Here is a 16,041-nt window from a genome sequence, read left to right on the forward strand (position 1 = left end):
CATCTTCAGGTATGTGGTGCTCGGCAGCCATCTGCCTCACCCACTAAAAGATCAAAAAACCCTTTAGTTATGCTTTAAGCCTTCTGCAGACTGATCTTACAGCTTTATTATGATACATTTTTTAAAAAAAATCTTAGCTTCCGGCACACCAAGGAAAGATGATATGGGGCAATAATTGATCACCAAAGTGTGTGAATGGAAAATCCCCTTCCTTATGCAAAAGCAGCAGTTCAGAGTCACTTGCTATGCCTGGCTTGGACTGCAGTGTTCCAGCCGAGGAGAAAGCCCCACGCATGTTATGCTTACACACCTGCGCACTTCAAATTTAAATGTTCAAAGAGTGCGGGGGGGAGCATCCACATGTTGAAAACCATTTAAATAAACTCCAGGTAGGTTTAAATAGTGTTCAGAAACCCCGAGGGACCACCTGAGCACACTTTAAACCAGGACTTATAGTCAATGCAGTATCCAACCCAAGGTAGGTACGAATGTTTCCTTTAGGGAGTCTCACGCTTGCTCTCTCCAGAGTTGGGTTTGGCACCAACTGGAGTTGTACTGCAGTGTCTCAGCACCACTAAAATTATCGCATAAATACATCGTTTCCCGACATTACAACAATGACTACACTTCAAAAGTACTTCATTGGCAGTGAAGCGCTTTGGGACGTCCTGAGGTTGCAAAAAGCACTATTTAAATATAACTTCTTTCTATCTTTAATACAGACAGAAAATGTTGGAAACACTCAGCAGGTCAGGCAGCATCTGTGGAGAGAGAAACCAAGTTAATGTTTCAGGTCGATGCCCTTTCATCAGAACCATCAGAATCAGTGTTTTGCTTTTCTTTCTACCTTTATCAGTCTGACTTCTATTTCTACAAAGTTAGTTTACATATTTACATATCTGTTACAGAGGCGCCTTGCTGTGCCCCACAGTGCCTTAAAATATGTCCTGGCATCCTTTTAAGCTATATAAAGAATTATGTTACAAATAAATTGTCTGTTGAGTAATACATGGTGTATTATGTAAGAAAGTGAATGACTAATTAAGTCATGTGTTTTTGATAAACTACTTTGGTGTTTACAACTGTGTCCTACATTTGAACTCAAGGGAAGGACTAAGTTGACATGAAAGGCTAAATATGATGGAAGCCAGCCTGAGCCTCTATTACAGCAATGCCTGTTCAAAATGACCTAAGTTAACATGACACATTGGACATAAGCTTGAATACCAGTAAGGTTTGCAGATCACAAACATTTTAAAATAACTAAAGGATGTGACATGCCCATAAATAGGTACCCTAAATTAACTAAACTGTGGATGACACAGCCCCAATCCCTAAGGAAGGCAGTCCTCTGCTCCTGCAAATGAAACTATACATTTATGTTGTACATACACAAATGAACAGGAAAACTGTATCTTGGGGGCAGGATGTAGCATGACCTTACATTTCACTTCAATAAGCTAAAATCATTATTGCTAAAGGAAATATTCAGGCTGAGGGAGGACAGTAGCAACCATCATTCCTCGTGTTTCACCTAATGAGGTCTTTCCACTCCATTTGACACCTTTAGGCTACCTTTCGGATGTCAGCCTTGGCTCAGTGGTAACACTCTCACCTCTGAATCAGCAGGTTGTGGGTTCATGCCCCACTCCAGAGGCTTGAGCACATATAATCTAGGCTCGCACTTCTGCGCAGTACTGAGAGAGTGCTGCATTGCCGGAGATGCTGTTGTCAGATGAGATGTTAAACCGAGGCCCCATCTACCCTCTCAAGTGGACATAAAAGCGCCCACGGCATTATTTGAAGAAGAACAGGAGAGTTCTCCCGTTGTCCTGGTCAATACTCAACCAACACCTAAAGCAGATGATTTGATCATCTATTTCATTGCTGCTTGTGGGACCTTGCTGTGTGCAAACTGGCTGCCGCATTTTCCTACATTACAATAGTGACTACACTTCAAAAGTACTTTGTTGGTTGTAAAGTGCTTTGGGACATCCGGTGGTCATGAAAGGCGCTATTTAAATGCAAGGCTTTCTTTCCTACTTTCTAAAAAAGGCAAATGCTGCTCATCCATGCTCAGTCAATCAGAGCCACACATGTAATAGGGCAAAAGTATGCTGTCTAAACACCCGGAGATTAAACATTCCACTTTCGAACAAGCATCTCAGTCAAAAAGTGATGAAATTCATAGCGTTTGAAGTGACGGGTCGTCTTGTGACTCAAAGGTATTAAAATCCGATTGAAAAGCCAGACTCTAATCGATGTGAGCTTACTAAGTGATTCTTGAGTGCCAAATTGATACAGGTAATAATATATATTTTTCACAGCAAACTGGCATTTAGTGAGGAGAATAATATATTACTGGATCCCAAATAAAATCGAAACAGCCAAATTCAATGTATTTCAACTAAAGGGCATCGCAGTGGATTAGAATAAGAATATTCTATTTGTTGTGGATATGTTTAATTTCTGCAGCTTAACTGCCTGTAATAATGTGATGTGCAATTTATTTGTAGCATACAAAGTACAATCTTATGCAGAAGCCAACATTCTACCTTGGCAACAGCACATGGTATTGAACTGACTGCTTTGAAAACCCTGAAAAGATCATGGGAAGATGGTGACCTATTCCAAAGTCAGCACTGAATCATCCAGAAGACACGAAAGAGGAGTTTGAGAAACTATGAATAGAAAGGTAGGATTGGTCAATTGAACAAAAATCTTTCTTTAATGACGAATGAGTCTGTGAATTAATTTTTGGGTTCAAGGGCGGCTGTGATCTTTGGGAAATACAGTGACAAGTGAACTGAAATCATTTTCTCTTTCCTTCTTCAAAATATTTTCATTTAATTTCTAAATTTGATCTTTATCTGATTTATGATAAACCTTTCAGTCAGTTTCATTAATGGATCGGCATTGCTTCGTGGAAAGCTACATAGATTGCCGATAATTGTGAATTGCTAAAGATCAGTAGATCAAGAAAAGAACGTGGAAGAAGGAATTATTTGAATAAATAAAAGGGCATGAATGAAAGGGTGGGTGATAATAATGGAGAAGTTTAATTACTCACAAATTCAGTGAATGGATGAAGTGATTTTCCTAAAGCAGAGGCGAGTTCATGGAGGATGACAGAATTGAAGTAAAACTTTAATGTTGAGCCTGAGGTGGTGGAAGATTTAGAGGAAGGGAAATGTTTCTGCACTGATCATTCTACCCTTAGGTTTGATTTTATGACATAAGAAGCAGCAGAAGATAATTGGGTGAACATACCAGGTTTCAGGACATTTAGTCATAAAATACTAGGGTGAAAATCAGAGAAACAAGTTGGGAAACAATACTGAAATGAGAAACATTGAATCCTTTTCAGGATATAACGGAGAGTGTGCAAACTAAATATATAATAAAGATAAAATAAGATATACAAGTTGGAAATAATATAAAAGTGAAGCTAGATAAAAATAGAAGAGAGAGAAACAGGGCAATAAGATGGAATTTGGAAAAGAAGACAGAGCACACAAAAAGTTAATTTTTTATTTTTATTTGGAAGATTAAAAATTATGTTGTAACACAGACTTTAAACCACAGAATTAAAGCTGACTTCTGAGTATCTTAATTACTATATATTAGTAATAAAGATACTAAGAAAAATGGTTCGCTTAGGGAGACTAAAATTTCCCTGCACCTACAGGCAAAAAAATAATTAAGGAAAAGGGAAAGGGAGTGAAATGTATCAATATTTAAATGAAAAAAAAAAGAAAATTGGAACTTGAAATTACAAGCAATATTAAGGAGAATGAAAAGAGATTTCTGCATTTGCTTATAGTTAGCAAAGTATTGTTAAATTTAAAGATTGTATTTATACAGCACTCTTCATACCTCAGAATGCCCCAAAATGCTTAACAACCAATTTTTTTGAAGTATAATCATTGTTGTTATGTAGGTAAATTCAACAGACAAGCAAATGAGACAAATGACCAGTTAATCTGTTTTGGTGTTGTAGGTTGAGGGATAAATGTTAGCCAGGACAACGGGAGAACTCCCCAACTTTTCCTTGAATAGTCCCATGGGATATTTTATGTTTACCTGAATATGCAGATGGAGTAGACCTTGATTTAACAGCTCACCCAAAAGGTGAGATCTCCGACAATGTACCACTCCCTTATTACTGCACTAAAGTGTCAGCTGTAAAATATCTGTTCAGGTTCTGGAGGAGGGCTTGAACTCATATCCTTCTGCCTCAGAGATAAAAATGGTACCAGTAACCCAAGCTGACACTTGAAAGAACAATTAAGATAAGAAAAGTGAAATAGTAATCGTGGAAAAGTATGGTAGAAACTAAATGATTTTTATTTTTTTACAATAGTTTCCCTTTCAGATTGTTCAAGCAGTACATTTGAATTAATGGAAAAATAGAAATTAGAAATGAAAATACTATTTAAACAATCCAAAGTCATTGAATATTCATAAGGCAACAAGACCAGATGGAGTGCATACAAGACTATGGTAACATTACAATTGGGCAGGTTAATTTGAAACAGTATTAAAATTGAAAAAAAATGTACAATACATTCTTACAATAAAATACCAAAATAAAACAAATAAATGTTAATTAATAAATGTCAGTATTTCATTTTGAGATTTCTGCCTATTAGCCTAGGAAGGATTTTGGATGAACTTATATTAAGATGCTGCAATTAAGTTGAATTCAGTGCACAAGGGGTTAGATCTAGACAACACAGAAGCTGCCTGGAAATGCATATTTGATTCAGTAGTCGGGACCAGGTAAAGTGGCTAACAGAAATGCGTTTCTCGTATAGCATATCAGTTTGAGGCAGTGAGGTTTGTTAGCACATTCCAGAGAGGAAATTGAATACTGTTACAATGGCTTCCCCCCACTTCGCAGTTTTGTATTTAGAAGCATAGAATACAAAAGCAAGGAGGTAATGTTGAACCTGCACAAGCTTTTAGTTAGGCTGCAATTGGAGTATTGTGTGCAATTTTAGCACACAATTACAGGAGGGAGAAAACACAATGGAAAATGCAGCATTGATTCCCTAGGATATCACACAGAATTACGTAGAATTTACAATACAGAAACAAGCCATTCGGCCCAACTGGTCTACGTTTATTCTCCACATGAGCCTCCTCCCACTCTACTTCATCTAACCCTATCAGCATATCCTTCTATTCCTTTCTCCCTCATGTACTTATCTAGCTTCCCTTTAAATGTATCTATGCTATTTGCCTCAACTACTCCACGTGCTAGCAAGTTCCACATTCTAACCACTCTCTGGGTATAGAAGCTTATTATCAGAGATGAAATGTTACAGTTATGAAGAGAGACTTGAGAAGTTAGGAAATTTTTCATTCGAGTTGAGAAGGTTAGGGGATGACCTGATAGAGGTCTTCAGGATTATGGAGGGTTATGATAGGATAAAAAGTGATAGATTGTTTCTATTGATTGGTGATACAGTAACGAGAAGGAACAAATTTAAGATAATTGGAAAAAGAATTAAGGGGAGCAGATAGGAAAAAAATGTTTACGCAGAAGATGGTTATAACATGGAATTCCAACCATTGTTGAAACAGAGTTCATAAATTATTTTTAAAAGAATGCAATTACTTGAAAAGAGGAATATTAAAGATTTTGGGGGGCAGCAGGACAGTGGAATTAGATTAGATGGCTCATGGAGATAAACACACCAGCGCAGAACCGATGGGCCAAATGGCCTGTCTCCGTGCTGTAACATTCTATCGATAGAAACTGGAGCTTGTGGTCCTCGTTTTCAACAAGGACCTGTTTTGCGGGCCTATATTGGGTCAAACGATTTTTCGGGTGTCTCTGGCGGCCACCTATAACAGGCATTAGAGCCCTTGCATATGTTAACGACGGTTCTAATGCCTGTTCTAGGACCCCTTCCTGAAATTGGGCTGCCCAGAGCGGAGCAGGTGCTGGGCCTGCCCATCAGTTATGTCACTGAATATGGGCCATAACAAATTTGTACCCCTATGATTCTAACAGCCTGATCTATATAAGGGGCAGGAAAGTGCACAGGACAGTTGGATCCCAGCAAGGTGCAGTTAGGTGTGCACAGAACCATCTGATCCTAGTGTGCACTGGACAGCCTGATCCTAGTGTGCACTGGATAGTCTGATCCTAGTGTGCACTGGACAGCCTGATCCTAGTGTGCACAGGACAGCCTGATCCTAGTGTGCACAGGACAGCCTGATCCTAGTGTGCACTGGACAGCCTGATCCTAGTGTGCACAGGACAGCCTGATCCTAGTGTGCACATGACAGCCTGATCCTAGTGTGCACTGGACAGCCTGATGCTAGTGTGCACAGGACAGCCTGATCCTAGTGTGCACAGGACAGCCTGATCCTAGTGTGCACAGGACAGCCTGATCCTAGTGTGCACAGGACAGCCTGATCCTAGTGTGCACTGGACAGCCTGATCCTAGTGTGCACAGGACAGCCTGATCTTAGTGTGCACAGGACAGCCTGATCCTAGTGTGCACTGGACAGCCTGATCCTAGTGTGCACTGGACAGCCTGATCCCAATAGGTGCAGCAAGGTGTGCACAGGACGGTCCAGTGTCAAGAGTGCATTGCTCCGGCGAGCGGGCGCCCTCTGCCGCTCCTGCCGCTCGCAGTGGGTGGGACCCGGGCTGGGACTCTATAAATGAGCACGCAACCTCGGATCCTTCCTGTTTGACCGAGTACGGCAGCGGCTCCCAGCGATGTCCTCAGTCTGCGCGGACATGTGTCAGTGTAAGAACGACATGGGGCTGAGCAGCATCCTGTACAAGCTGCTGAAAAACGACGGGCAGGACCTCCCCCAGGGTCAGCAGGCACTCGGTGCACCCCCTGTACCCCCAGGGCTGGGCTGTCCCTGCAGATCCAGGCGGAAAGTGGTGCTGAAATCCCCCCACATCACCTGTGCAGAAGCCTCCGTGGTCCTGGCGAAGACGCTGACATTTATTAAGAACGTGCCTTGTTTCCAGGCATTGCCCTGGGACGACCAGCTAACCCTGGTGAGAAGGTGCTGGGCCCCCCTCCTGGTCCTGGGACTGGCACAGGACAAAGTTGATTTCGAAACCGTGGAAGCCTCCGAGCCCAGTATTTTACACACAATTTTAACCAACGGGCCAGCGAACGTCCAGCAAGAGATGGGACATCAGCATTCCCCTTCGGCGGCCGAGATCCAGATCATTAAAAGGTTTCTGGTGAAGTGCTGGAGCCTGGACATTAGCCCCAAGGAGTATGCATACCTGAAAGGGACTCTTCTTTTTAATCCAGGTTAGTTTTCTTTTAAATTCAGGTACAGTAGTGATAAAATGTTTAGTCACTGAAAAGTTTGCAAATAAGGCAGAGTTTGACGACAGTTCCTTTGGGAGAAGTATAACTGAAATGACTTTCATTGCAATTTATTTCTGCCTTGTCCCGATACAGCGTTGGTGGCATAAACATTTTTGTTCAGAAACTTTAAGGGTGCGTTTATCCTGTAACTTTGGCACCACTGCAAAGTACTTTCTGTTTCATACTCGCACTAAAGTCGTAGGATAAATCTGGAGTCAGGGCTGAACACCATTCCAGTGAGATCTCCCCTTTCCAACAGGCAGTCTCACACCACTTGGCATTGACACAGTATGGAGTATAACTCCAGCCAACGCTAAATCAAAAAGCGGAAAAAAGAACTTGCATTTATAGAGCACCTTTCGCATCCTCAGGATGTCCCAAGGCACTTCACAATGAATTATGGTTACTGTTGTAATTTAGGCAAACACAGTAACCAATATGCACATAGCAAGGTCCCACAAACACCAATGAGACAAATGACCAGATAACCTGTATTAGTGGGATAAATATTGGCCAGGATAATACCCCTGCTCTTCTTCAAATAGTGTAATGGGATCTTTAACATTCAGCTGAGAGAGCTCAGTTTAACATTAAGTTTGGAGAACTGCACCTCCAACAATGCAGCACTCTTTCTGTGCAAGTGTCTGGAGTGGGGTTTGAATCCACAGCCTTCAGACTCAGAGATGTGAATGCATATAAGGACGTATTGGCCTTGGAGGGGGTACAGCGCAGATTCACCAGAATGATACCTAGGTTAAAAAGGTTAAATTATGAGGACAGGTTGCACAGGCTCGGCTTGTAGTCCCTTGAATATAGAAAATTAAGGGGTGATCTAATTAAGGTGTTTAAGATGATTAAAGGATTTGATAGGGTAGATAGAGAGAAACTCTTTCCTCTGGTGGGAGAATCCGGAACAAGGGGGTATAACCTTAAAATTAGAGCTAGACCGTTGAGGGGTGATGTCAGGAAGCACTCCTTCACACAAAGGATAGTGGAAATCTGGAAAACTCTTCCCCCCCACCCAAAAAAAAAGCTCTTCGGCTCGGGGTCAAATGAAAATTTCAAACTGAGATTGGTAGATTTTTGTTAGGTAAGGGTATTAAGGGATATGGAACCATGGAGGATAAATGGAGTTAAGATACAAATCAGCCATGATCTAATTGAATGGCGGAACAGGCTGGAGGGACTGAATGGCCTGCTCCTGTTCCTAGGAGCCGAAGCTGATACTTCAACCTTGTTTAAAACGTGTTCAGGTGTCCCTTTGGCCTCAGGAGCACTTTTTAAACTTATCCCAAATTAAATGAAAAGTTTGGATAGTGTAGATACTCCTGCCCTCAGTTTTTAAACTTTTAAATTTTAAGTGCTGGGTAAGGAGCTCTATGCATGTGTGCCTCCACTGATGTGTCTGCACATACGGAAGACATTACTGGGAGTCTCTGGCGTGTTGAACGCTGGCAAGAACTGATACTGCAGCTACTAGTCTGAGACCCCTTAACTACAGTGTGAATGTAGCATAAAATACCAGGCTCTCACCAACACAAGAATATCTTATTACATAAGAACATAAGAAATAGGAGCAGGAGTAGGCCAGTCGGCCCCTCGAGCCTGCTCCGCCATTCAATAAGATCATGGCTGATCTGATCCTAACCTCAAATCTAAATTCATGTCCAATTTCCTGCCCACTCCCCGTAACCCCTAATTCCCTTTACTTCTAGGAAACTGTCTATTTCTGTTTTAAATTTATTTAATGATGTAGCTTCCACAGCTTCCTGGGGCAGCAAATTCCACAGACCTACTACCCTCTGAGTGAAGAAGTTTCTCCTCATCTCAGTTTTGAAAGAGCAGCACCTTATTCTAAGATTATGCCCCCCCCCCCCCCTTGTCCTGAAGCAGAATAAATAGATGGTGAACTAATGAGATAAAGTTGCTTTGCAAGAGTGGGGAATATCAGAAAGCTGCAGAGCAACAAAGACACTAGTGACTTCTACAGGTCTTACATTGCAGGGTTCTAAACCTGGGTTTTATCAAATCGCAACAGGTGCCCTTTGTATCACTAGTATATCATAGAATCATAGAAATTTACGGCACAGAAGGAGACCATTCGGTCCATTGTGTCTGTGCCGGCCGATGTTTGATTTTGATCTGGCTGCTCAGAGATGTGCATCAGAAGGTTAGAGTGAATCAGTCACTCTTTCAGACTTTCTTCGCCTTTCCCCAAATGGGAAAATGAAATGGCCTGGACTTAAAGCCTCCCTTTATTGGCATTTCTGAAATTGAGAAATCACAATGCGGGGAAGAATTCTCTGGTTGACTTAAGTAGTGGTGTCATAAATGCATTCATGAGAGAATTCATCTGACCACTGTTTCTAGTAAAATCGTAAATATATCACTCATCTGTAATGAGCGGCTCACCTGCTGACTCCTCAAAGCCTATCCACCATTTATAAGGCTCAAGTCAGGAGTGTGATGGAATACTCACTCTCCACCTGAATGGACACAGCTGCAACTACGGTCCATCCAAGATAGAGCAGTCTGCTTGATCGGTGGCCTTGCCACTAGACTCAGTATTCACCCCCTCCATCAATGGCACACTGTGGCTGCAGTATTTACCATCTACACAATGCACTGCAGCACCTCATCAAGATTTCTTTGTCAGCACCTCCTACTCCTACGACCTCTACCACTGAGAATGAGAAGACCAGCAATGTTGTGGGAATGCCATATCTTGCAGGATTCCCTCCAAGTCACACATCATCCTGACTTGGACATATATCATCATGCCTTATTGTTTCTGGGTCAATATCCTTGCCTACCAAATGCCATCATGGGAGCACCATCACCACAAGGACTGCAGCAGTTCAAGAAGAAGGCCCAACATCAGATCTCGGGGCAGCTGGGATAGATGATAAATGCAGCATTGCCATTGAAGCCCATGTCCTGAGAACAAATCAAAAAAGTTATTGCACCTTGTGTTTGCAAACAGTGCTTTTCGCATGAAGACAATGCCCTTTAAGTTGCTTTTTTGCTTATGGGTTTTATTTTCTTTGTGCCAATAATTTTTTCTGTGCATTAGTAATGTACTGAATATCCAACATAAGTCCAACCCAACAGGATTGAGAAAACCCTAAGAACTTGAAAATCACAATGATAATCAAATTAATGCAAATAAAGCTAGCAGAGCTGTTCACTGTAGAAAGGATATTTAATTTCCAAACTACTAGAGTTTTAGCTGGTATTCAAACTATACTCGTGTGGTGACCAACATATGTGTAAATATGTGTCATTAAATATTGGAAAATCCAAAGTCATTGTCTTCGGCCCCCGCCACAAACTCCGTTCCCTAGCCACCGATTCCATTCCCCTCTTTGGCCACTGTCTGAGGCTGAACCAGACTGTTCGGAATTTTGGCATCCTATTTTACCCTGAGCTGAGCTTCCCTCCCCATATTCTCTCTCGCCAATTTCCTCCTCCATAATATCGCTCGTCTCCACCCTTGCTTCAGCCTATCTGCTACTGAAACCCTCATCCATCCCTTTGTTACCTCCAGACTTGACTATTCCAATGTTCTCCTGGCTGGCCTCCCATCTTTTACCCTTCGAAAACTTGAGCTCATCCAAAACTCTGCTGCCCATATACTAACTCGGACCAAGTCTCATTCACCCATCACCCCATGTGCTCACTGACCTACATTGACTCCCAGTTCAGCAATGTCTCAAATTTCAAATTCTCATCTTTGTTTTCTAATCCCTCTATGGCCTCATCCCTTGCTATCTCTGTAACCTCCAACAGCCTACACCCCTCTGTGATCTCCATGTTCCTCCAATTCTGGCCTCTTGTGCATCCCAGATGTCCTTTGCCCCACCATTGGCGGCCGTAACTTCAGCCATCTAGGCTCTGGAATTCCATCCCTAAACCTCTCCGCCTCCCTACCTCTTTCCTCCTTTAAGACGCTCCTTAAAACCTAACTCTTTGACCAAGCTTTTAGTAACCTGTCCTAATATCTCCTTATGTGGCGCGGTGTCAAAGTTTGTCTGATAACATTCTTGCGAGGTGCCTTGGGACGTTTTACTATGTTTAAGGTGCTATATAAATGTAAGTTGTTATTGTGTAAACTATTCAGTTCAACATAGTAACAAAGGAACAGGAGTAGGCCATTCAGCTTCTTGAGCCTGTTCCGCCATTCATTTAGATCATGGCTGATCTGTATCTTACCCGCCTTGGTTCCATATCCCTTAAAAACCTTACCTAACAAAAATCTATCAACCTCAGTTTTGAAATTTTCAATCGACCTCCTGCCTCAACAGACAAACCATCATTTAAAAGTAACTCTGCCAGTATAACTATTAAAAATCAAAAATAAAAATCAGGTAAGATCTCAGCCTGTGCCTATCCAGCTGATCTAAATTCCCTATGCTGCGACTGGCTGGGTCATTCCTTTCCCCTAACAGTTCCCAGATGTGAGCTTTTTTATACACTTTTGATTTTTAATACTCTGTTATTTTCAAATAGTCCTTTAGCTGTTAAGTTCCGAATGGTATTGCACTGATGTTGAACAGACAGGAACCATCGTATTTCATAGAATCATAGAATTTATAGCACAGAAAGAAGTCATTGTGCTAGCTCTTTACCTGTAGCTGCCTACTCTAATCTCATTTCCCTACCCTTTCTCCGCATCCTTTTGTATTCAAATGCTTATTCAGTTCCTTTTTAAATGATGTTATAATGTCTGGGTCAGTAGTCACTTATGATAAAGCATTCCATGATGTAATAACCCTCTGTTAAAAAAGTCTCTTTTAACTTCCCCCTTCATTCTTCTCGCAGTAATCTTCAGTCTATATCCTCTTCGTTTCCAATTTACCAACCAGTGGAAACAATGTTTCACTACTTACCTTTTCATCATTTTGAAAACCTCATTTAGATCCTCCCTTAACGTTCTTTGTGCCAGTAGCGAAAAGGCTACAATTTTTCGAGCCTTTCACATTAACTATAACTTCTCATTCCTGGTATCACTCTGGTGAATTTTTGTTATACCCTTTCCATACCTCTAGCATCCTTTATATATGGAGTGCCCAGAACTGCATGCAGTACTGCAACTGTGTATTAACCACTGTCTTGTACAAATTCAACATCTCTTTATGTCCCATGAATAAAAACCCAGAACCCCATTCGTCTTTTAATGGCCTTTTCTACCTGCACTTCCACCTTTAAAGACTCTTGTATCCGCACCCCTAGATATCTCTGTTCCCCAATCTAAGAATCTTACTATTTATAGTAAACTTCCTTTCACTATTCTTTTTCTTAAACTATACCACTTCACATTTTCCTGCATTGAACTATATCTACCACCCAACTGCACATTCCATTAACTTGTCTGTGCTCTCCTGCAATTTTTGCATTCTTCCTCACAGTTGACCGAGCCATTTAATTTGGTATCACCAGCATACTTTGATATTATTCCTCCTGGAGAAAATATGATCAGAAATACTAATACAATGACAGTGGAGCCTACAAAATAAACATGCCCTGTCTGTTTTACAATCAGAATAAGTCGCAATATTTTCTCATTTTCTTTGCGCAGTGTAGAAGTGCAGAGCTCTAGTAAACATACCATGGTGTGAGTGGCCACTATGATTTGGTGCACTCCAGCCACAACTCTTTAAAAATAGAGCCAGTGTAATACCGAAAAACTAAATATCACTCACCATATCCATAGAGGTCGCAGGACCTCAACATTGCATTCCCCTCTCTGTTAACTCCTTGTTTATTGTCACTCTTCATTCAAGTCCTCCTGCACTGTTTGCAACCTAAGTGTAACGGGGACATAACAGCTTGCTGCGTTTTCAAACTTTATCACTTTACCATTTTATATCTAGTTGGGGGACCATTCAATGATTACAGTTGTGTTTGATGCAGTTTGTGTATTCAAGCACCTTGTTTTTCTTCAGCATTATTTATAAAATGAAATGTGTGCCTGAAAAGGACTATGATGTGGAGATGCCGGTGATGGACTGGGGTTGACAATTGTAAACAATTTTACAACACCAAGTTATAGTCCAACAATTTTATTTTAAAATCCACAAGCTTTCGGAGGCTTCCTCCTTCACCTGAGGAAGGAGGAAGCCTCCGAAAGCTTGTGGATTTTAAAATAAAATTGTTGGACTATAACTTGGTGTTGTAAAATTGTTTACAATTGAAAAGGACTACACATCCATCGCTCATCAAGAATCATGCTTTATCATACATGCAAATTTCTGTCACACTTAAAATTTTTAAAAAAGCGAAAGAAAGCCAATAATTTCCTGATGGTATCTTATGATCTTGGAGGAGAGCAAGAAATTTATGAGAAGTTGCCAACAACCTTGAGAAACAACCTGGCAGTTAGTCTCTGATTGATGCCAGGATGTGCCTTTTGCAACAATTAGGTCTTGTGAACTTAAAACAACCCATGGAATTACACACAGTTCCACTGCAGAACCATGGAGTTTACAACACAAAAAGAGACCATTGGGCCTGTCATGTCTGTGCTGGCTCTTTGATAGAGCAATCCTAAACTAGTTCCTCCGTCCTGCTCATAAGAACATAAGAAATAGGAACAGGCCATACGGCCCCTCGAACCTGCTCCGCCATTCAATCAGATCGTGGTTGATCTTTGACCTCAACTCCATTTTCCTGCCCGATCCCCATATCCCTTGATTCCCCTAGAGTTCAAATATTTATCTATCTCAGTCTTGAATATACTCAACGACTGAGCATCCACAGCCCTCTGGGGTAGAGACTTCTAAAGATTCATAGGTCTCTGAGTGAAGAAATGCCTCCTTAACTCAGTCTTAAATGTCCGACCCCTTATCCTGTGACTATGCCCTCTACTTCTAGACTCTCCAGCCAGGGGAAACAACCTCTCAGCTTCTACCCTGTCAAGCCCCCTCAGAATCTTATATGTTTAAATGAGATCACCTCTCATTCTTCTAAACTCCAGAGAGTATAGGCCCATTCTACTCAAACTGCTCTGCCCCCATATTCATGCATCTTTCTCTACTTCAAATATTTACCCAATTTTCCCTTAAAAGATGTAATGGTCTCTGTCTCATCCATTTCCTCTGGCAAAGCAATCCATGTTCCAACAACCGTAAAGAAATTTCTCCTAATCTCTCTCCTCGCTCTCTTAGTGACAATTTTAAAATGATGATCCCTCATTGCTGACTCTCCAACCGAAAGAAATAGTCCTTCCCTATTCATTCTGTCAAAACCCATCATATTTTTTAAAACTCTATTAAATCTCCTCTTAGCCCTCTCTGTTCCAGTATCTGCACCTAGAAGTAACAGATATGGCTGAGCTTTGTATTTAAAATATGCTGATATGGCATTGTCACATACAAACTAATATGGTGACAAGAGGTGCATATATTGTTTGTTTTGTTATTTTTTAAATTTGTGACCACCCAGTTGCAACAAAATGTGCAATGAAAATGTTTTTAGAAGTTTTAATTTCATTCGAGGTCTGTTCCAAGTTTTTGTGATTTATTAACACTAATCCAGATTGCGCACTACTCTGTTTGATGCTGAAATATTGCAATGTTCTTTCTCTAGAGCTCCCAGGACTGCACTGTGCAGGGTACATTCAGAGTCTTCAGCAAGAGGCACGGCAAGCTCTCAATGAATATGTGAAAACTATTTACACACGAGATCAGACTCGCTTTTACAACCTGATCATTGCACTGTCCATGCTTCGATCCATCAGTGCAGGAGTCATTGTTGAACTTTTTTTCAGACCCACTGGTAATGTGAATATAGACGACAAGTTACTGGACATGCTTTGCGCCCATAGCAAAGCTCAAGCTACAAGGAAAATAAATGCATAGTAAATGTTGACGTTGCTTGCTGTGAATATGCTATACAACCGACTATTTAAGTTATTTGTGTTTTTGCAGACAGTATTTTTGTAAAATATATAGTATATTGTTATTCTTGAATTTAATGTGATTTGTTATGAATAAATGCAGTAGGTATGATATCATTGAGATCAACTGACCGCTTGTAACTTTGCTTATTTTTCCAGTGTGGCATTTCTTGTTTCAGTATGAGAATATTTAATGTTTTGTGACATTATTTACCAAACTCTTAATCATCTCCTGCCTGCAACTATAATCTCTAGCCATTTTGGTGACCTCCACAATGGACCTTGACCTTGACCCTTCACTTTTGTTTCTCAATAATAATAAAAGTGCTATTGTGTAGAGGATAATAGATGACTGACAGTGGATAATGAAGCATTGTTCTGGCTAATTGATCTATTTTTTCATCAACCGAGGAAGAACAAACTTACATTTATATAGTGTATTTCATGTCCTCAGGATGTCCGAAAGCATTTCACAGCCAATCAGTTACCTTTGAAGTGTAGTCATGTGTAATTCAGAGAAACACAACAGCCAGTTTGTGCACTTCAAGATCCCTCAAACAGCAAATGAGTGAAATGACCAATTAATGTGTTTTGGTGGGGTTGGCTGAGAGGTGAATATTGGCCAGGAGAACACCAATGCTCTTCTTTGAATGCTGTCATGGGTTCTTTTATATCCACCTGAATAGACAAATGGTTTAACATCTCAATCAAAAAATGATACTTGGGACAATGCAGCACTCCCTCAGTATTGCACTGAAGTGTCAAACTAGATTATGTACTCAGGTC

At 40.9% G+C, this 16,041-nt stretch overlaps 1 protein-coding gene across 1 annotated transcript; it reads left to right on the plus strand.

Moving 5' to 3' along the window:
* Nucleotides 1-6,719: 6,719 nt before the first annotated feature.
* Nucleotides 6,720-15,382, plus strand: nr0b1 (nuclear receptor subfamily 0, group B, member 1). The gene is made up of 2 exons (XM_067992309.1): nucleotides 6,720-7,298; nucleotides 14,946-15,382. The coding sequence occupies exons 1-2, from the start codon at nucleotides 6,740-6,742 to the stop codon at nucleotides 15,215-15,217; spliced, it is 831 nt and encodes a 276-aa protein (XP_067848410.1). The 5' UTR covers nucleotides 6,720-6,739; the 3' UTR covers nucleotides 15,218-15,382.
* The last annotated feature ends 659 nt before the right edge of the window (nucleotides 15,383-16,041 follow it).

The sequence above is a fragment of the Heptranchias perlo genome, chromosome 11 (assembly GCF_035084215.1).
Source record: "Heptranchias perlo isolate sHepPer1 chromosome 11, sHepPer1.hap1, whole genome shotgun sequence".
Lineage (NCBI taxonomy): Eukaryota > Metazoa > Chordata > Chondrichthyes > Hexanchiformes > Hexanchidae > Heptranchias > Heptranchias perlo.